This window comes from Balaenoptera physalus (genome assembly GCF_965194825.1).
Source record: "Balaenoptera physalus genome assembly, chromosome: 19".
Classification (NCBI taxonomy): domain Eukaryota; kingdom Metazoa; phylum Chordata; class Mammalia; order Artiodactyla; family Balaenopteridae; genus Balaenoptera; species Balaenoptera physalus.
The window spans coordinates 40,812,158-40,833,986 of record NC_138900.1 but is presented as its reverse complement, the minus strand read 5'-3'; the positions used below and the strand labels follow the sequence as shown (position 1 = coordinate 40,833,986).

General features: G+C 54.9%; 1 protein-coding gene across 13 annotated transcripts in view; it reads left to right on the top strand.

Annotated features, from left to right (window-relative positions):
• The first annotated feature begins 7,222 nt into the window (after positions 1-7,222).
• KIFC3 (kinesin family member C3) overlaps positions 7,223-21,829 on the top strand; it is a 35,896-nt gene continuing 21,289 nt past the window's right edge. For 3 of the 13 annotated variants that reach the window (XM_082438184.1, XM_082438177.1, XM_082438183.1), the window contains exons 1-6: positions 7,279-7,360; positions 10,649-10,713; positions 11,262-11,469; positions 14,006-14,148; positions 17,619-17,757; positions 20,638-20,840. In XM_082438184.1, coding sequence (XP_082294310.1) covers positions 10,663-10,713; positions 11,262-11,469; positions 14,006-14,148; positions 17,619-17,757; positions 20,638-20,840 — 744 coding nt within the window. In that variant the 5' untranslated portion in view covers positions 7,279-7,360; positions 10,649-10,662. Of the gene's footprint in view, positions 7,361-10,648; positions 10,714-11,261; positions 11,470-11,549; positions 11,844-14,005; positions 14,149-17,618; positions 17,758-20,637; positions 20,841-21,829 lie in introns of those variants that run through there. The other 10 variants (XM_082438187.1, XM_082438186.1, XM_082438182.1 and 7 more) reach the window with 9 other exon arrangements.

The following is a 21,829-nucleotide window of genomic DNA, read 5'->3' as shown; positions in this document are numbered from 1 at the left end:
AACCACTCATCTCCTTTCTTCTGCTGGCATTCATTTGTGAAGCAACTGTAAACAGTGAGGCCAGAGCCCCAGGTTCGCAGCTGGAATTACCCCTTCCTGGGACCAGGACTTCGGGAGCAGAACCTCAGAATCACACTGTCATCCCTTCCAACTTGCCCACCGCCTCCCTCATGGCTTTAGCGCTGGAAAGCTGACCCGCTCATCCTCCTCATTTACCCAGGGAGGGACGTGAGACCCAGAGAGGGGAAGAAATCTGGTCGCGCAGTGGTTGGGAACACAGCTCCTGGCCTGGAGTACCCACCTTTCCCAGCACTCCCAGCTGCCTTCCCTTGACTGCCCCCTACTCATTCCTGGGCCTAGCCACTCTTAGAACATAGTACCCCAGTTTTTCCATCTGTAAAATAGGAATTATAATACCCACCGCACATACTGTTGTGAGGATTAAATGAAATCCAAAGCAATCCTATACGTAGAGTTTCGCCCAGTCCCTCAGCAGAAGCAAGCTAAATCGAATTAGATTAAATTCCCACCCTGGCATTCCAGGCCCTGCACATGCTGGTTGTTTGGGATGGGTGGCAGTCCTCCCCTTCCCCTGTGAAGGTGACGATGGATGCCACTGAAACTACCAAGGTCCTAGTCACTTCTTCCCTGTCACCTGGAAGCTGGCGATGTCGTCAGGGCGGGCGGAAGGTTGAGACTTGTCGTGATGACTAACAACCCAGAACTGTGGGATTCTGGTTAATCAGCAGCGTCAGAACTTCCCATGGCTGTTTGCAAACACGGGCCACCCCCAGAGGCTGGGCAAGAGGCCGCGGGGCTGCCGCAGAACCTGGGTGAGATGTGCTGGCAGTGCCAGGAGGCTGGCAGGGTGGTCAGGGGCCGTGGCTGCAGTTCTTGGGAAAACACGGCTGCCCTCACCCGGCTGCTGCCTCTGTGCGCCCCCCTGCTGCCCCCCAGGAGTGGAAAGCTGATTGCAGATGCCAGGGTCTCTTGAGGGATTTTCTTTCTAGAAATGGTTGATTGACTTCTTGCAAGAAGCCAGAATGCAGTTGCAGGCTGATGTCAGAGCAGAGATAACCTTAGTAATGCTGGTGGCCGCCTAAGCAGAATCTTCCAGGGTTGTGGGATGTTCCAGAACCCACCTGGGAAAGTGTCTGGGGGCTCGAAGAGCAGGCAAGGAGGGGGGGCGCTGACTCAGTGCTCTCAGCCCGGCCCAGCCCAGCAGACAGAAACCCAGCAAAGGAACCAGACACTTCCTTCCCTGACAGCCATCACTCAGACTTTTTATATGCCTCATGCCTCACAGGGGAACCAGCCTGGGCGAGAGTTCCAGATCCGAGAGAAAAACTGTAAATTAGTACGAAAAGTAGTTCTCGTCAAAAATGCTGCCAGCGACAGTGTAAAGTGTAAATTTGGTACAGTCCTTCTGATGGCAATCTGGCAACATGTTTAGAAAGTGTAAAAAAAAAAAAAAAAAGCTCAGACTATCCAGATTTTTATGAAATTAACAACCCCACTCTCCCCCCATCTCCCACCCTCTCCCCAGGGAACGAACAGGCTGCATGTGGGGAGATGTTGCAGCAATGCTATTTATAAGTGTGAAAAATGGGAGCTACTCACATATCTGATTCCGTGGAATGGCCAGTTCAGTTGGGGCAGAGCTGTTCAGAGGAATATCATGCAGCCATTTAAAATGTTTATTCTTTTCAGTCATTTTTACAGGGTGCTGGGTGTGCCCCACACAGTGTGACCCCAGGGTCGGACGGGACCTGGGCCTCATCCTTAGTCTGGAACCTGCAGTTCAGAAAAGAGCGGGCCCCAGTAGGAAAAAGTAACTTGGAAAATGCTTGGCCTGTGATTTAAAGTGAGAAAAAGGCAGAGTAGAAAACTGTATCCATGGTCTGCCTTCCACTATAACCACAGCTGGTGCGCCAGGCTCTGGGTGTCACATGTTTGCTCTTATTTACTTCTCAAGACAGCCCAGTGAGTTAGGCACTATTGCTACCCCCATTGTCACAGGAGGAAACTGAGGCATGGAGGAAGTGACAGAGCCAAGGTTCAAACCCACGATCATCTGACCCCAAACCTACTTTTAACCACTGCTCTATACAGTCTCCCCTTAATACAGAAATAATGTCTGTTCAAAGTCAACTACCAGAAAGAACATCTGAGCCAATGAGAATAAGTTAAGGGTGGTGGGATTTGGCGGAGAGGGGGGTGCTTTTTCCTCTCTTGATTTCTCCTGCCCTTGTGCAGGAAAAATAAAAATTAAAGTTTAAAAAAAAAACCTCAACTACCTAGAATTTGCAGCAGAGGGGAAAAATGAACGGCGAAGTTGGAAAAAAAGTGGAAATGATGTTAATAATGCATGTCTTGGCTTAGAACAAGGAGAGAGAATGATTTAGGAGCAAGAAGAGAAGCCAGGGAGGGAGCTTTTGGGAGAGGGAGCCCAGACTTCTGGATGATCCCAGGGAAGGGCTGACTCAGAGGGGGGGCAGTGGCGGCAGGGCTCATCTCCCATAGCCATCCTTCCTAAATCTTTTTATTACCTGATGCTTAATTACATATCTCCTCGATGTTTGCATTCCTCTCATTGTTTAGACGATGGGAAATGATAACGGAAACAAACCCCCGTTTGCTTTCTACCCTGGAATGCTGCGGGCAGGGTCTCTCTGCCAAGTTCGTCATCAAGAGGTTTCAGGTGCCCCTCACCTAAGAGCCGGGAAGTGCTGCTTTGTCCAATCTCCCTGCCAAATGCAGAGAGGCAGTCACTGTCTAGAGATTTTAGAGCAAGGTGGTTTTATTGAGGGGAGGGTTGCCTTGGTTTGGAAATGGGAGAACTGTTTCCCCAGTTAATACAGCTTTTAGAAGGAAGGCACCCTTGCACAGGGAGGGCACAGAGGGAGCAGCAAATGGAGAAGGGAGAGAAAGGTACCATTTGTTCAAATATCTATTGGGTACGGAGTGCCCGTAGGAGCTGAGTCCGTAGCAGAGGAGAGAGACAGGATTTACAGTGCCTCCCAGGGTTGTCCAAGACCCAACCCCTTCACATCCACTGAGGAGCGTGGCTTCCTCAGAGCTGGCAGGTGTGAACCCAGGGCCAGCCCCCCGATATGCTCAGAGGTCGAGGGCCCGTGTCCTGCTGCCGGTGAGGAGTAAGATGCATGCTTGGCAGGGCTGGGTGCAGAGCCCCGCCCGTCCCTCCGGGATCTTCCCAGCTCTCTCTGTGCTGTCCATGACGGGGCTGTTTCAGGGCTATTGGAAAATGTGGCTTCAAAACAGTGGCTAATTGAGTCAGGATTACTTACCGTGTGACTCAACTCCAGAAGGTATTCTCTGACTTCCAGAAACTTTACCCAGGATCGTGCACAGATGCCCTATTCACAGCTGCGAGGTGCTCCTTACTGACCACACTGAAATAATTCCTTAAGGATCCGTTCACTTACTTCCTTTTGATAAGACTCATCGTGAATTTACATGGGAAGAAAGTCTGTTTGGGTATGCTTAATGCACCCTGTTCTCTCCCTCTAAATTGTAAGTGATCTAGCTATTTATTCAGCGAAAACTGATGTGATGCCAGGCACCTAGTGCCTGTAGGAGCTGAATCTGTAGCAGAGGCTTCACCTGTGATCAAGTCAGGAAAGGACCCTGCCCTCAAGGAGATGATGTTGTAGACAGGAGAGGCCTTTACAATCCAGCGTGGGAGGTGCTGCAGTGGGGTGAGCAGGCAGGGGACTGTGGTGTCTGGGAGGGTCAAGGAAGGTGACCTCTAAGCTTGAAGGACTTGAAGGACAGCAGGAGCCGGCCAGGTGAAGGTGGGTAGAGGCAGGTGGGAGTGGGGTGAGGAGAGAGGCCTTCTGGGCAGGGAGAATAGCATTGCAAAGGCCTGGAGGTGATCGAATCTCAAGTCATTTACACTGGAAAATCATGTAAATCTTAGGTGGGCTTTACTCGGGGGTGCTACGAGAATCAGATTAAACACAGCCTGGTTTGTTATGGCCCCCTCTTTGCTGCCCTCTGTGCAGAAGAACCCTCAGGCCCTTGGCTCCCTCTCAGATGGATGCCTGAGAGTTAAGGGGTTTCAAGCCCTTTGAACAGCAATGGTGTTGTCCCTCACGCCCCCCTCGAGGGATGGGGTAGATGTACACATGGGTCTGCAGTGTTCTGGCTACTGCATTCTTGTGGCCCTCCCGGGGACACTTATGCCTCTGCCAGGAGGTAGGCAGGAGGTCGAGGTCAAGGCCAAAGGCTGAACCCAAGAGTCCTCGCTCATGAGTTCAGGACCTCAGTGTTGGGGTGGCCGAGTTTCTGGCAAATCCTTCACTTTCCGTATGACCAGAGAGAATTGGCAGCCTCCATTACAAACCATCAGTGAAGTTTCTGGGCTAGAAATGACCTTGAAGTCATTGGTATGTAGTTCCTGACATTGTGCAATCTTAAATTCCAACAATCATGAAGCAAATCGGTTTTGCATTTCAAGGCAGTTTTGCTGGAATTCGGAAAATGCTTCCTCACGTCTCAATTTTCTTTTTCCTTCACTGGTGCTTTGAACTTTTATTTATTTATTTATTTATTTAATTTGTTTATTTTTGGCTGTGTCGGGTCTTCGTTGCTAAGCGCAGGCTTTCTCTAGTTGTGGCGAGCGGGGGGTACTCTTCGTTGCGGTGTGCGGGCTTCTCATTGCGGTGGCTTCTCTTGTTGCGGAGCACGGGCTCTAGGCGCGCCGGTTTTAGTAGTTGCCGCACGCAGGCCCAGTAGTTGTGGCGCACGGGCTTAGTTGCTGGGTGGCATGTGGGATCTTCCTGGACCAGGGATTGAACCCGTGTCCCCTGCATTGGCAGGCGGATTCTTAACCACTGCACCACCAGGGAAGTCCCAAGGTGCTTTGAACTTAAACTCCGGCACCTATATATGTATAGTAGTGCTATATGTTTGTGTATATGTATACATACACACACCTATTGGGTTCATATCTCAGCGCTACCACACACTGAGTTTGTGAATGAACTTTAGGAGGCTCAGTTTTCCCTCCTGAAAATGGAGGATATGACGGTACCCACCTCAAAGGGTGTTCGGGGTTACATGAGATCTTGTTTTTAAAGAGCTCAGTGCAGTGCCTGGCACAGTGATAGCTGTGGATAAATGGTCGTTATTATATGCACAGAGGAAAAAAAATACTGTACTAAAATGTTGGCAGCATTTATCTCTAGTGGGTGGGATTATGGTTACAATGAACATCTATTACTTTGGTAATCAGAGAAAAAGAACAATAAATGTTATTATTAATTTTAAAATCTGGCTTTGGCTTTGGAAGGAACCTGCAGTTAATGTCAACGAACCGACCACAAGTAAGACATGGCCTCCAGTTCTATATCAGGACTTTAAAGACAGACACCCCTATCCCACTGCCCTCCTCAATCAAATGCTAGGATCTGTAACAAAGGGAGATACTTGGTCAGGAATCTAGAGAAAATTTGCCCTCATCCAACCTTGCGGTCCCCCTGACCAGTGCTGTCTGGAGGGCAGGCAGGGGGATTCAGAGAAGGTACCTCTCAAATTATGGCCTGCTCTCCCATTGGGAGGATTATCTGGGGTTCTTAGCTAGAAATCTATCTCTCCAGGGAACCATTCCAGAAGCATGAAAGGCACCCTCTATTGGGCCTGCACTGGGACATCTCAGTGAGAAAATAAAACATACACGAACCCACTTTCAGTAGGGGGATTGTGAGTGTCCTGATCTGGCATCCAGAACAATCTGAGGCCCAGAACCTTGGCTCTGTCTCTGGTTGAGATTCTTGACGGCCAGCCCAGTGCCTGCTCAGCAGCAAGAGACAGAACCCACCTGGAGCTGCACGCCCCCCCTCCAGTCCCCTCCTTGCTCCTCCCAGGCCATTGGGCCATCATCCCCTGTTAAACAGGAAGAGGCAGAGCGCCCCCCCCCTCCCGGGATTGTCTTCGGGACCATCAGCTTGCACTGGGCTGGCTTCTGAGTTTCTTTTCTCTGTCCTCCTTCCGCACCCTGGAAGGGGAATGTTGCTGCTGACACTGGAGTGAAACGCCGCCTCTGTTTGGGAGACAAAGAACAGAGTGGCTCCTCCGGGTCAGCTGGGTCTCCTTGGCCGGCCGGCTCCCTGGCCTCCCAGGCTTCTTCTGGGGCATCCTATGAGGAGGGCCGACTGTGGCTACGCCAGGAGCTGCTGCCTGCTCCGGAGCGGCTGCATTCTGAACGTGTTTTCACTGGAATGCAAAGGAATATTTTACCTTAAAAAATCCCAAACAGTTTCCCTGCTCTGCAAGACGTTTATCTATTGAGGGGGGTGCGAGAGGGGAATAGGGTGGCTGAGGAGCAGGAGGCAGCAGGTGGTACCCTGGCTGGGCAGGCAACCTGGCCTGTGTATTCCTAATAGAGCTAGTGAGAAATGTGTGTGAAAACACGTGTGCTAATGTGTGACAGTGCATGCCTGTGGGCACTAACTAGAGCGTGTGTGGAAGCGTGTACTGGGGTTCTAAAGCATGTATAGGCTGTAGTGTGACAGAGTCAGAGAGCGTGTGAGAACGTGTGTGAGCGTGTACAAGTGGATGTGTGTACTCAGGCGCATGTGCAGCATTTGTGGGAAAGCATGGGGTTAAGTCTGAGCACCGTACAGGAATGTGAGTGCACGTGGAAAGTGTGTGAGAATGTGTAAGTGTGCACATGTACTAGCTAGATTGTGTAAGAGTGTGTGTGTAGTGTGCATGCTAGAAGGTCAAGAAGACGTGTACTAGAGGTTGTGAGAGTGTGTGAAGGGTAGCCAGGGAGCACTTGTAAGTATGCCTGTGAGTAGTAACTACTGTGTGCGAAAGTTTTGTAGTACTAGGCTTTGAGGGAGTGAGAACGAAAGTGTAAGTTTAAGTGCAAAAGCGTGGGGATGTGTGTGAGAACTGTGAATGTGTTCATGTGGACTCACTAGAGCAAGTGTGCAAACATACGTGAGAGCCATGTATACTGTGTACTGTATGTGAGCACGTAGAAGGTGCGTGTGCGCCAGGGGTGAGCGCGAACGTGTGCACGGGCGTCTGTGGAGCGTGGGGACACTCAACGGGAAGGTCTGAACAGAGTGGGCGGCCCCACGTGCGAGTGTGAGTCTGTGCGTGTGCGCGCGCGCCACCACCCCCCACCTGGGTCTGAGCCGGTTGCCATGGGAACGCGCCGCGGGCCGGAGTTAATCATTTCCTGTGGAAAGTGTGCGGGAGGAGCCAGAGAGGGGCGGGAGCGGGGCGGGCCGAGGAGGAGGCGGTGGCGTGGAGCTGCCTCCCACTGGAGGGCCGGGCCGAGCCCCGGGCGCCGCAGCGACGCAGGGATCCTGCCTCCACCAGGCCGGTGAGTCCGGGGCTCGGGCGGGCTGAGGACGGGCTGGGCGCTCGGGTTCCGCCCGGCCTGTCGTTCGGGGTGCCGCGTCCTGGATCCCCCTGCCCGGCCCCGTTGGGGGGCGCAGGGAGGGCCGGGCCCCGGAGACCCGGCCCTGCGCTATCCCGCATCCCCCCTGCGCCGTCCAGCCTGAACCGAGCAGGGCATGGGAGCGGCGTGTCCCCTGGAATCCAAGCAGCCTCGGGACCCCCTTTCCGATTTCAATGGCCCGGGAAAGCCGGACACTGCCGGGGAACCGCGTGCCCGTCAGCGCCGCCCCCTCCCCTGGCAGAGGTCCCTGCATCCGCAGGGCGCCCCTGAAGGCTGCAGTTTTGGGCCCTCCCACCCCGTAGGTCCCCTGGGCAGTTCACTTTCCCCTTCGCAGGGCCGGGATGGGGTGGGCCAGCCCCAGGTTAGGAAGGAGGGCCTGGGCCGGTGCCGTCCTGGGCAGTGGGCGAAATTGAGCCTTTGACAGCGGTAGCCTGGGGCGGTTGGCGGAGGGGGGGGGCCCGGGGGGGGGTCGGGGGTGGGGAGTGGGCCCAGCAGGAAGGGCGAGCCAGAAGCCACCTCCTTCAACCCCCTGTTGTGAGTTAGACCAGAACTCTGGCGCAGTGAAGGGCCTGGTCCTGGCAGATTTTAAAGAGGAAGCTGCATATAAATTGGTACCATTTGTACCTCCGACCCCCCAGCCCCCCCAATACACACATCTGTCTCAAGGTTTGGGGTCGTGGCCACCCCTGGCCTTTCATCTTCTCTGGCTTTCTGTCTGCCTGAGGCTGAGTGAGCACGTACACTGGCCCAGGCTGTTCCCCATGCCCTTGATAAAAGTAACCCTCTCCTTGGCCAGAGAGTCATTTGCAAGGAATGCAGTCTCAGAATGGGGCCCTGTATTTGCAGTGACTGGATTTTAGGGACATAGGGTCGTGAGTTCTGCTGTCCTTATGGGCACCAGGGAGCAGAGATTTTGAAATCTGGGTTGACCTGCAAAACCCAGGACGTGTGACCGTGCGGAGGGGAGGTCCAGCCCCTGTCCAACCTCCTTGACATTCTGCCCGCTCTCCCAGGGAGACCAAGCCTCCTGGGCAGCAGTCTCTGGGCAGTTGTCAAGTGTGTCCCCCAATCATTGCAATATCCCTGGTCCGGGGCAAGGGGGCTGTAGCTCCACCACCCTGGCCTAAACCCAGAGAGGCAGGTGCTGGCTCTCCTGCAGCCAGCCCTCTGCATCCACCCACCACTGGATAGAGGTCACTGAAAAAATAAAATTTGGGTATTCTTTGTATATGCCAGTATTGTTCTGAACATTGTATATATGTATTGTCTAAACTTTACACCAACCCTATAAGGTAGAGTTCTCTCCGTTTCACAGATGGAGATACTGAGGCACAGAGACAAAGTAATTCTCCCAGGGTAACACATCTAGTAAGTGGCACAGCCGGGTTCTGAACCAGCTTTCGGTCATAACCACTCTACTCGTATGCCCCCATCACCTCGCCCCATGACCTAGGTTTTTGAGTCTCCAGCCTTGGGCTGTTTGAAAGTCCTTGATACTTTTGACCTTCACACCCCTCAGGCTGCTAAATTCAGCTGCTTTTTCCTCTTCAGGATCTTGCACACACCCTTCCCCTTTCTTCCTGATATCTTCCTGACTGCCTCCTAACTTCCCTTCCTGAAACCAATGAAATATTGTCTCCTTCTGTCCCTGCCCCCTCAGACTTAGATGATCCCCTTTAAAAGTCTTTTCCCTCAACTGTGACATCGACCTTCAGTGTCCTCCGCCATCTTACCTTCCCAGCGGCTTGGCATGCAGGTGGAGCCTGTCTCACTCCCTGCTCATCCCTTGGGCAGCTGAGCCTCAGGGTTGCTGTGCGCCCAGCTCCGTGCCAAGCAGCCTGGAGGAGGGGACATCTGGCTGCTCCTCCTGGTTCCTTCCATTCCACACTGGTCCACCTCCATGTCCTCAGCGGAGCTGCCCACATATTGGATTAGCCTCCACCCCGCCCTTTGGCCAGCAGTCCTGCCCCCTCCCAGGGAGACTGCACCCAGGAGCCTCCTCCTCCAAGTTGTCTTCCTTAGTCCAGGAAGGCAGAGACCATGACTCCCTAGTCAGGAGCCTGGCATTCTTCCAGGGCTCAGCTCTGCGAACATGGGTCACCAGATGTTCAGGCCACCCATCCTTGCACTCTTCTCTTGCCTCTCGATGCTTCAGTCATTCCTGTCCCTCTGTTGACCCAGCATGTGCAAATCTCTCCTCTTCTAAATACCACATCCTCTCCTTCCCATCCTAGCCAGCTTCTCCAAAGTGAAGGAAGTGGCAGCTTCCTCTAGCCCCCATCCCCCTTGGGCCTTCCCACATCTGCCCTCTGCCCTGCTCCACTGACCTTTCTTCCAGTTTGACCTCTCCGTGGCATGGTTCCCTGGGAACTGACCGTCCTCTCCTTCCCACTCACTCTCCGGTCACCTCTGAGGACTCTGCACCTGCCTGGTGCTCCTGACACCTCTGACCTTCCTTCTCCAGCTTTTCTTCCCACTTGGAGTGAGCTCCATCCTCCTTGGTTGCCTCTCATCTTGCACCGCCTTTGGTGATTGCATTCTCACCTGTGCCACAGTGACCCCCATCAGCCACCCAGTTCTGTGTCTCCATCTCCAGCCCTGCTCTCTTCCAAGCTTAAGTTCGAGCTTTTGTGTGCATTCATTTCCGGGCATTCACCCAAAAGCCATCACCAGGTGTTTGGTGTGGATGTAGCTTTGCTCCAGGCTGGGTGCTGTGGGACCCACCCTGGGGAGCCATAGAGGGTCAGGGGAGATGGACACTGTTCAAACAGATATCTTTACTGCCTGGTAGAGAGTGGTCAGTGCAGTGAGGGTTGGGGAAAGTGGCCTACAGCCCAGGTGGCGCCATTAGGAAGTCCTTGGGTGCCTCCAACTCCATTTTAAAACCAAAAGCAAACTCCACATTGCCCCTCTGAGCTGACTTGGCTTCTTCTGTAAATGGCATCACTTGTTGTCTGAGTCTGGGACCACAGCTTGGTGTCACCTTAAATGCCCTCAGAGCTGCTTTGCACACAATAGGTACTCAATAAAGACTTGTGCAGTAAATGAAGTCTGTTCTGTTCATTTGCTCTGTTCATAAGGGCCCCATGGGGCTTTCTACCCAGACCAGTGTTCCCCACCCCCACCCCCATTCTCCATACCACCTGGTGCCTCCCTGCATCCTGTTTTGATTGTGGAGGTTTGTTGAAGTGTTTACCTCCCTCCTGACAGGGAGCTTTGAGGCCATGTCTCTCCTGATCAAAGAGGACCCCGGGCAGGTGCCTGGCACACAGCAGGTACCGCGTAAATAATTATTAAATGAGGAATGAATGAATCTTTGTATTTCAAATCCCAGCTCGGTGTCTGCCAGTTGTAGGTACAGTGTGAAGGCTAGTTGAATACAGGAATGAGCTGATTTTAAGAGAATTTGATATATGTAAGCCTGACGTCACGGCCACAGTCAAGGCCCCTTCTGAATAGATTCATGGAGACGCTGTTGACTGGTGCTTCCTCCATGTGGGGCTGTGACCTGTCTTTATGCTGCCAGGCTCAGAGTGGAGGGGCTGAGATGTGGGGTCTCCACATTGTGCTGCAGACACACCTGACGGGCTCCCTGCCCAGTTCTGAGCCTCCCTTCTCCTTAGCTAGTACGCTGAAATGGTGATAGGCTCTGTTTCAGCCCGTGAGCCCGGGGGCTCCTTGGGGGACATTCGAGTTGGGGCTCTGGGTAACAGGTGACCCAGTTCAGCGGACCCTTCCAGATGGTGGGCTCCGATCAGCTTCGGATGGGGGCGGAGGGTGCCGGCTAGCGGGCTTCAATCTCGCTTTCTTGCTCTCTCCGCAGGCTGCCCGACGCCCGGAGGAGGCTGCTGAGCCCCGCCGGGCCATGGTCCCATCTCGCAGGACGTGGAACCTGGGAGCCACGCCCTCGCTGCGCGGCCTGTGGCGAGTGGGCCGGGCCGGGGAGCCCGAGCCGGGGATGGCTCGCCCCGCCCCAGCCAGCCCGGCCGCCCGCCCTTTCCCACACACCGGCCCGGGGAGGTTGAGAACTGGTGAGTCCGCATTTTTAAAATGCCTCTTTATTTCCTTTCCTTCCTCCAGATACCAGCGATGAGATCGGGGTTTCTGGCAAGTTCCTAGGCTCAGTCAGAGCTGTCAGGTAATTACAGGGTACCGGCAGCCCGCGAGCCGGGCGTGGAGTCAGGGCGTCAATTTCGCTGGGCGCTCCTGCCCCGCGCCCGTCTGTAAAGAGAAGCCGGGGACGCGAGTTAAACGTTAACGCAGTCTGTAGCGCAGGGGGAGAACTCCGCGGACAGCCACGCGCTCCCTGGCCCGGCCAGGTGGCTGTGGCTCTGTGATCCGCCTGTCCTTGGCGGCGGAGCGCTCGTGGTCTCGCTCCGGTTTCTGCCCGCGGCCGGTAAACAAGGTAGGTGAACTGCTGCCCGGTGCCCTGCGCGGAGCTGACACTTGATTCCGCCAGGGCTCGCCCGCGGATGGCGAGTGGACGGAGGCTGCTCCGGAGCGTGGCCTGGCAGGGAGTGGTTGCCATGCCCTCCTTTTAGGTGCCATCCAAGGCGGCCCCGACAGCAGGTGGGCAGTGAGGGAGTCCCCGAGTCGGGGCCCCCGCTGTGCCCCTGGGGGAGCTGTCAACACCAGCTCTCCTTTCTGGGTCATGTCCCCTGGTGCCTCCAGCGTCAAGAAGTGGGCAGCTCCTCTGATTCCCGGTGGGAGCTAGATCGTCAGGACCGGGGAGCTGCCCCATGACTATCTGCCAGCCTTGGCTTGGGTAGGTTGTCCTGTAAATGTGGGGACAGGGGGGGATCTTCAGACAAGATGCCTTAAGGGTTTGCTGTCTGACTGCTCCTGACCTACGGGGAGAGGGCTGAAGATTGCCAGCCTGTCTGAGCTGGCAGAGTCCCTCCAGGACATCGGGTCCAAGCCCCTCTATGTACAGAAGGAAAAACTGAGGCCCAGAGAGGGCACATAGCAAACTCCAGTTCCCTCTCTCTCATCACACTTGTGCCATAGGTGGCAGGCAGAGCGCTGCCCTCCAAAGTCTCTCTGCAGGGGACAGTGAGGCTGGGGATGACCCTGGAGGCCGCTGGGGAAAGCTTGGGCTTTTGGATCAGGTAGCCCCAGTTGTCTGGAAGGGGCTGAAGATGGTCTCTACCCAACAAGGTTGTCCAAAGGATTAAAGATGAATGAACAGTATTGCTTTTCTGGTAAAAAAAAAAAAAAAAAAAAAAAAAAGCAAGGATTGAAAAAAAAACATGTTCTCCTGGAAAACTAAAAACCAAAAACACAGAAAAGTATAAGAAGGAAAATAAGAATCACCTATAAGCCTGTCACTAAACATTTTATATAGTTCCTTCTAGTCTTATGTGTGTGTGTATTGGTCTCTTAAATTAGTATTATGAGGATTATATGACCATACAGACTTTTATCTACTTTTAAAATTTAAGACAAAGGTCCAGTGAAATCGTATGTGTGAAATGCTAAGCGTGGTGCCTGCCACTGGGTAGAGCCTCAGCCAGTGTGGACGTCCCTGGGCCCCTCTACCCCCACCCCCCTCTTATTGTTGCCTTGAGAAGGGTAGGCAAGCAGAGGGTGGGTTAGCACATGGGATTGGAATACTGGCTCTGTGTGACCCTGGGCACATTATTAACCCTTCTGGGTCTCCGGTTCCTACCTCTCAGGGTTGTTGTGAGGAGCTGATGGCCTGCATTGCTGGCTACCTTCAGTGTGAGCCCTTTACATGTGTCGCCCTGTTTAATCCTCATCACAGGACTGAGCTTGGTTCCTTATGCCCATTGTATTGACGAGGAAACTGAGGATCAAGAAGGGCAATAAGGCCTGGAAAGCACTTGGCCCAGTGCTGGCATTCAGGATGTGATTGCCCCCCAGGGTGGGAGCTCTGCAGCTTGCCCTGTGAGGCGAATCCCCTCTCCCGTCCCGTCTGGTCCCATAGGCTGTGGTGGTGGGTCAAGGGAGGGGTGAATGGGGTGTCGCTGCTGCAGCCCTCTCCCCCAATCCGGTGAGGGAGGCAGTGTGTCAGAGGCTTGAGAGGATGCGCTTTAACTGGTCCTGAGTGTGTTTTTGGAGGCTACAGGGACCACGCCACCCAGCGTGGGGTTGGTCTTTATGAAGGCAGGGGAGAAATTGCCACCTAGAGGCAGCCTCGGTAATGAGGCCGCGGCCCCAGGGTGCACCTCCTGTGAAGATTAGCGCAGCCAGGGTGGCATCGGCTTCCTTCTGCTGCTGTCTGTAGAGGGTGTTCGTGGGCAGGTGCCAGCCCTAACGCCACTGTGGAGGGAGGGGAGCCCGCCACCTCCCGCGGGGTCTTGGGCGACTTCCTGCAGAGGATCCCAGGGCGGCTTGTGATTAGGAAGGAGCACAGCCCCCGCCGAGTGCCAGGCTTTCCCTCTGTGTAGGGCAGGCATGTGAGGGCGTGTGAGTCCCTCCTGGCAGCACCTGGGCTGCCTGGAGTGTGTGAAAGGGGAGCTCAGCTACGGCCCTGAACAGTGGTCCCCGGCCAGCAGTCTCCAGCCAGCATCAAGCATCTCACCTGTCTCCTCTGTCCTGGGACAGGGCGTGGAAGAGACAGCCCGGCTGGCGGCGACGAGGACTCCAGCACCCGAAGTGCAGCTCGCCCGGCCCTGGCTCAGTGCCGAGCCCTCAGCGTGGACTGGGCGAGCCCCGGGAGCCCTCACAGGCTCTACCTGACCCTGCAGGTGAGCCCTGGGGCGGTCAGAAATGCCAGGGCTCGAGCTGGGCCAGTGTGCCGTGGCCCTCTGAGCTCCAGCAGCTTCCTTCTCCGGGGAGGGAAGCAGGGAGGGAGAGCTGGGGACCTGCCTTCTGCCTCTTGCCAAGCTCCTCATGGCACATCCACCCTGAGCCTGCCTGAATGGGGCAATTTGCTTATTTAGGTTAGCTCGGGGGAAATCTCACAGGAGATGACAGCAGCTTTTCAGCCACGCCCCGGCTGAAGTGTTAAAGTGGGAACTGTGGGGCCTTCAGTGAGGAGCTGTTAGGAAGATGGGCAGGTTTTTAGGGGAGCTGTTTATTCCCACTGGGGCATATGAGTCCATGGGGCAATACGTATTTACATTTCCTCGTTTAAAGTGAGAACCTAAAGCTAGACAGAGGACTTTGCCAAAACTTGGGTTCTTTTCTCTTGCAGTTATCACTGCAAGTCAGTTATCATGTGACTTTCAAAAGACAAAGTTTACATATATATATGTGTAGTATTTGGTTGTAGAATTAATACATCATGATAGCAATAATAATAGCTACTCTTCATTGAACACTGACTTTGTACCAGGCTTTGTGGCATGTATTGTATGTCTCACATCAGTCCAAGACACAGTTACTGTTTTATGTGAGTTTTATGGATGAAGTAAGGGAGGCTCAGAGAGGTTAAGTAACTTGCTACTGGTCACACAGCAAGTTGGGATCTGAACATGATGAGCTTTATAACACATGGTGTAAAGAATTCACACGTGGCAGGAATATAATATCTAGAAATTGAATGTCTCCTGTGGTCCTGTATCTTTGAGAAATCCACTATTAAGAGTTTGGTGTTTATTTATCTTTCCTGTACAACCACTTGATTGGATTTATACAATTTTTATTCTTTACTTTTACCTTCTGTTCTGTGACTAGCTCTTTCCCTCAACAGTAAGTCTTGGTTATTTCTTCATGCCTGTCAATATATAGAGAACTACCTCATTCTTTTAAACTGCTGCATAATATTCTACTTCAGGGTTTCTCTGACTGATTCTCTGTATTGTTTCTGATTGCAAAGAGATCCTTAAACAAATACCAATGCATTCATGCAGCTATAGCTTGAGCAATTTCAGGATAACACAGGCTCTGCAATTTTTAAATGGATGCATTTGTTAACAGATGTTTATGAAGTGCCTACTCTGTTAGGTGCCAGCACACAGCAAAGAAGAGAAATAGACCCAGCAGTCTAGCAGAGAGGCCAGGAGTAATCAAATGATCACAAATGTATGCGCAAACATTGACATAGTGGCCGAGGATGAAGGACCAGAGTTATCTGGGGGTGTTGCCAAGGCCCCTCCCCCCAAGAAAGATTGTGCATGAGAGGGCCACCTTGAAGGGACACATGCAGATGGAGGGCAGGAGGGGCTGTGGGAAATATGTGCCCTTTGTGTTTGTCCTCCCTCGTGTGGCCCCAAGCCGGGTCTGAACATGGACCCCTTGTTTGTTGCTTCAGGGACAATCTTGGGCTTCTGGGTTTTTGTCAGCCCTTCTTATGTGGTTCATCTGAAAATGGAACCGAATGGTCCTTCTTTTATCTATAAGGTCTGCGAGAAAAGCCTGTTGCAGGGACAGTTAAAGAAACTGTTTTTATGTTAAAGAAACCATTTTTTATGACTTGAGCCATTGGTAGTTAAATCAGGAGGTGGTCAGAAACCAGCAGCCTTGAGTTGGGCGGAGGCTCTGTTCTTGCATTTTGATTATGGGGTGTTGGGCTGTGGTTGCCGCTGAGTGCTGGGGTCAGCAGGTCTGCTGAGGATCTAAGAAGCTCCCGCCAGCAACCAGTCTCCACAGTTGTGTCTTGGGCCGTTGAAGCTTCATTCTGTTTATAGGGGCTTCAAGGTGGGCGGCGGATGTGGGGCCCAAGGGATCCAGACACAGTGAGGGGACCCAGAGGGTCCCCTGCCAGCTTCTCAAGCAGTTACAACCTGAGTCGCTCCCTTTCGAGGCTGCAGAAATTCCCAACCCCCCTGGGGGCCTGTCTGCCCATCCTGTGGCTTGGCCAACAGGCCAGAAATAGTGTAACCTTTGCTCTGGGCGGCAAATGGAAACTTCCAGCTGCCCCTGTTGCCGCCACCAATGACAGAGCTGCTCGTGCTGGTGTGGCAGTTGGTCACAGGGTGGGGACAAAATTAAGTCGCGGGAATTTTCCTAAATACGAGAGACTGCTCACCACCCTCCCTTCTCAAGTAGAAAGTGGAGTTGCTGTTTTAAGAATGAGGAAATGAAACTCCAGGGAAGGTAAGTAACTTGCCCACAGTCACACAGCTCACCTGAGCCAGGCTTCACACCCAGGCCTTTCCGGACCCAGGCTCTGAACATTTTTTAAACATAACATTTGTCTTTTTGTTTTGAATAAGGTGGGCACAAAGACATACACAAAAGTGTCTGTAATCTGCCTTGCCAGATAACTTCTGTTATCAAAGATAACAAAACAGAACACCATAGATGCTTACAAGGTTAAAAATGCAAATGCCAAAAAGATTCAAAATGAAATGTAAAGGCTTTCTTTTCTTCCCACTCTCTCTCCGTTAAGTTTCTTTTGATCTCCCCCAAAGTTTAAATGATGCATATTTCTCCTCTTAGCCCCTGCACCATCACCCGACCTCTCAGAGAAAACCAGTGTATATTTCCCCAGATTTTTATTTTGGAGGCCTCTTTTATTTCCATTATCCTTAAATGGAATCGCACTTTACATGTGGTTCTGCTGCTTGCCTTGGACGTCTTTCTGTGTGAGTTGCAGGTGGTTTTCTCTGCATGAAAGACTCTTTCTGCCTCTCCCCTCCATCTCCCCACCAGTTCACTGGTCTATTCTACCTCAGCCTTCTTTGCCTTGGCTCCTCCTTGACCTAGAGACAGGGTCCTGCGGTCCTGGATAGCCATGCCGGGGGGTGGGCCATGGCCTTCCCCTGCTCATATGGACCCGTGTGCCCCCTCCTTGGCAGTCCCAGGCTGGTGCCGTCTGAAGGTGAGGGCAGCTGACATCATGGTGGGGGGGGGGGGCGGCGGGCATCGCCCTGAGACTGCCGTGTGCCTGGTGGGGCTGGACAAGCCTGTGAATGTTGGGCCGGTGCACCTGAGCGATCAGACCACTGCAGTGGTGACTCGGAGCTCACAGGTCAGCCGAGTGAGCTTCACCTGAGGGTTCCTAAGTGCCCAGGAGACTCGTTTGCTGGTACAGAGGGCTGGCTGCTGATGGGGGCCAGGAGAACGCATTGCCCCCTCTCGCTGTGAGATCTGGGCATGCTTTCTTCCAGACTCCGGGCCTCGTAGTCCCCACCCACACTGTGAGGGATGGGCTGGCCGGGTCTGAGGTCCTCACCAGCTCCGGGAGCGCACCGTCCTCAGGCTCGAGGGGGGTCCCCTCCCCGCTGCAGTCCCCCCCCTTCATGTGAGGATTCTGGTTGTGTCTTGGCAGCAGGCCCTGCGGGACAAGGGGTGCGACAGCAAGAGTCAGGGGGCGAAAGAAGAGAAACTCCTGAAGAGGCAGGCGCCGGCCCCCAGGCGGGGCCGGGAGGCCCAAGAAGCTGGTGGCACCATGAATGTAGAGAAAACAGGTAAAGGAAGTCTGCCCGCTGACCCGGCACAGCCCGGGCTAAAGCAGGTGTCGGAGGGGAGGCTCTTGTCCCAGACACCGTCCTCCTCCCCTGGAGGTGGCCGCCTGAACGTGGAACTCAGAGACTGCAGCCTGCCCATCCCCACTCCAGGGGCACCCTCCTCCCGGTGCCGCTGCGCACCACCGGTGATAAGCAGCTTTGGCCGGCATGGGCTGGGGTTGAATTTCCCCGCTTTTTGTCTTTTCCCCAGCGCCTGTCAAAAGCAGGGTGAAGGTGGCAGCCTCAAAGACGCCACCTCCTGCAGAGAGAGGCCTGACCCCCTCCTTTTGTCTCCGTGGGTCCATCAGGGACTCAGAGGTCCCTAGGACAGGGCTTCGCTCTGCTGCGTTGAGGCTGGGAAGGAGGAGCTGGTGGCTCCACTCTTCTCCGGCAAGGCTGGCAAGGTTCTGGAAGAGGCTGTGTGCCCCCTTTGTGGGGCTCCCCAGCAAGAACCCAGAGCCCAGCCGTTACTGGGAAAGTGCATCCTCAAGGAGCCCGAGGGGAAGGCCAAGAGCGAGGGGGGAAAGGAGCTGGCCTTTCTCTTGTTTGCTTCTTCCTGTCAGAGGTTGATTTGCGTGTCTGAACTTGCGAGGTGGAAGGAACCACTCCCTTCTCTGAGGTTGATCCAGAGCCGCCTTCACCCGTGGGCCCGGCACTGATTCGGGGGCAGGTGTCGGGGTCTGGCCGGGGTGTGGAAGGGGGGGCATCGTCCCTCCAGTCCGGGGGGCTGACTCTTGTCAGCGGGTCCGGGGCTGGGACCCCCGAGCCTGAGTGTCCTTGAGGGGCTGGTCCAGGCAGGGTCTCGGAGAAAAACACTGTCTTCTGAAAACTCGGACTGACAGCTGACCTACTCTGAGGGTGCAGAGGTCCCTCAGTCCCCGCCCTTAGGTGCCCCTTTGATCTCACCTCTTCCTCCTCTGCTGTTGTCCCTTAGCTTCCTCTAGGTCTTTTCTCGCCCAGCAAGCGCTCTCCGGGCCCCTCTTGGCTCCCTTGACACACGGGCACTGTGCCCAGGTCAGGGTGAACTCCCCTGGCTGTGGGCTCTGAGGGTGAGATGAGCAGTGTCCCGGGCTAGAAGGGCTCTTCCACGTCCTGCTCGGTGACACTCACTCACACCTGCGCATCCCTCGTGGGTTCCAGGCTCTTGCCCAAGGTTGCCTCTGGATAAGGACCATTGTCCCCATTTTGCAAAGGAAGCCCCTGAGGGGCCCTCCCACACGTCTCTGAAGTGGCAGAACCAGCTCTTGGACCTGGAGTCAAGAGCACTTCCTGCCACACCACGGCAGTCTGCAGAGGGCAGAGGGCTGTGCTGGTCACATGCTGCCCATGGCAGCCCCGTGTGCAGGCCTGGAAGCATCCGTCTGAGCTCGCTCTCTCTAGAACAGATAGCAGAAGCTTGGCCAACTGTGTGTGACATGCATGCTGTGTCACGTGCAGGCCGCACGGCCAGGGCTCCTAGCCAGCCAGCGATGGCCCCTGTTCCAGCTTTCCAGAGGGCCTTGAGTCGGAGCCGTCCCTCAGGGTTGGGAGGAAGGGAAAAGGCAGTCTGTGTGTGCGTGGCCTGCTCCCTTTAGAGTGAGAGCGGCTTCTCACTGTCTACGTCTCCTGGGCCCAGTGCTGAGATGTCCTGCCCAGCCTGGAATCAGCTCCATCTGTGCTCCCCGCTCCAGCCCAGTCCAAAAGCCAAGCTGCAGTTTTGGCTTCTGTGCTGTCTCAACTTGCCAGCTCCCTGTGGGTTGAAGCTGGGATGTGTGACTTCAGGTGCAGGTGGCTTTGTTTCCAGAGTCTGGGATCCCCCCGCACCGAGTCCTGCCCACACAGTGTGGCGGAGCCCGGACACCCTGGTGCTCTGAGGCAGGGTGGAGGCTCGCGGCCAGCAGATGCCACTCTTCATGCTTCACCCTTGGACACTTGGCCCTGCCTCTCAGGCTTTGGCCAGGACCCGGACTGGGCTGCCTGAAGATCCGTGCCCTTCCAGCCTCTCCTCTGCCCCACTGCCCCACCTCCTTGCCCGTTCCCCACCTGCAGAGACTGTGGCCATTCTTGGGGCCATCAAAGCAAGCTGTGACAAGCATGCCAGGCCCCATTAGCAGGTCACAGGCCTTGACTGTGTGTCTCTGTCCTTCCATCTGTCTGTCTGTGTCTCTTCTGCTCCTGGTGACAGGACGGTAGAAGGCTGAGGCGCCACCCACCCCTGTGTTTATCCCTTCCTCCTGCCTGTGAGGTCCCTGTGCTCAATCCTGCAGGGGTCCGCCTGGGAGCGCGCCTGGCTGTGTTCCTGCCCACGTGCTGTGTCTGTCCCCGTGTCCCGGTCTGTCTGTCCCTTGCACATGCACACCTCCACTTGCTTCCTCTCCGTGTGCGGGTAACCACTCCCTGCGGAAGGCAGGGGGCAGGCTGAGGAGCCCCCGCCTCTCTTTTGTACTCTGGAGAGGGTTTGGGGTTTAAAGAAATCATGTTCCACCAAGGATAGTGTTTTCTGGGGAGAGAACAGCTGTTGCTAGAGCTATGTCTTTCTCAGCTGCAAGTCCATGCAGGCTGGCCATGGAGAGGGTATTGCTCATCAGACCTAGAACACAGGCTTTGGGGGAATAATCAGTGGAAGCTGCTTTCCTAAGTCCTGGTCTAGGCAGTTCCATCCCCCAGAAGCTGCCTGCTGAAGCGGCTTCCAACGAGGCAGGCCCCGGAGGCCCCCGGCTAACCCATGCTGCTGCCCCCAGCCCTTGCCCGGCTCCCTCGTCCCCTCTGCTGGCATCCCCTCCCCTGCCATGACGGGCCCCCTCTCCTCGGCCAGGCTGGGGCCTCTGGTGCCCTGCTGATCGGCGGCTACTTTGCTCATAGGTGGGCGGCTCTTTGGCAGCGGGAGGTGCTCGAGCCTGTCGGGGCCGCCAGGTGCGGCCCCCGTGGTACATAGGATGGTGGAGGCCATGTCCCAGCTGCAGGAGGAGAAAGCCCAGCTACAGGAGGAGCTGGTGGCCCTACGGGAGAGGCTGGCTGTCTGCGACAGTGATCAGCAAGCCACACCCACCCAGCTGCACAATCAGGTACCTGGGGAGGATGGGACGGGCTGAGGCCGCTGCCCACTGTGGAGCAGGTCGGAGGACATTGCCCAGGGCACCCGGAACCCACCAGACCACCAGCATAATGGACAGATGGGGTCTCCTCTCCTGGCTTGGGAGTGCACAAGAGGGCGAGGTGGCGAGAATCAGAGGCCTGGGCCTCCCATCCTGGCCATCCATGTGCCCCATTCCTTGTGGTTACCAGGGGCCAGGACCTACCTCTCCAGAAGTGACAGGCAGCACGTGTAGGCATGAGCGGAGCAGGAAAGCACAGGGACGTTCCCGTCCCGAGGCCAGTGCTGAGTCTACTCCATCTTCCAAGGTGCCCTGGCTTGGGCAGCCCAGGTGGACCAAACTCATTGCAGAGGTCACCCCACGGAAAACTGGCAGGAAATGAGAGGCTGGCGTGTGTGCAAGTGAGAGAAGGGAGCTCTCAAATCTCTGGAAGCCCTAGAAAGTGAAGGTTCTAGAGCTTCTCCTTTGTTGGCTAGCCAGGAGGACGCTGGGGACTCCACAGTCCCTGTGGGCTGACCCCTAGCTCTCCTCCGCATGCCTGGCTAATTCACCCTCCTTCCCAACACCACCTAGGCCCCGAGGCCCCTTTCCTGGGGCTCAGCTCCCCACTCTTAATTGTCCGTGTCTGTCTCTCGTGCCTGTGTCTGACCCTCCCCACTTCCCCAAGGTCCCCAGCCCTGCCTCCAAACCATCCCCACGTTGGAGCCCGTGCCTGAGCTCCTGGGCCTGAGCTCTCTCTGGAAAACCCTGCCTTCGGTTGGGTCAGTTTCTTTCTCTGTGATTGCCCAGCATGTGGACCTTCTACTCGAGGGAACATCACTGAATACCGTGCCTTGTTCTCAGTTCCAGGGGCAGCAGATTATTTTCATGCACTTTTAAAATGCAGCATTTCTCCAGCTTACAGGTGTGTCCTCAAGAACTCTGTCCTGACCACCTGTCCTTGGCTGAGTTGGGTGGGC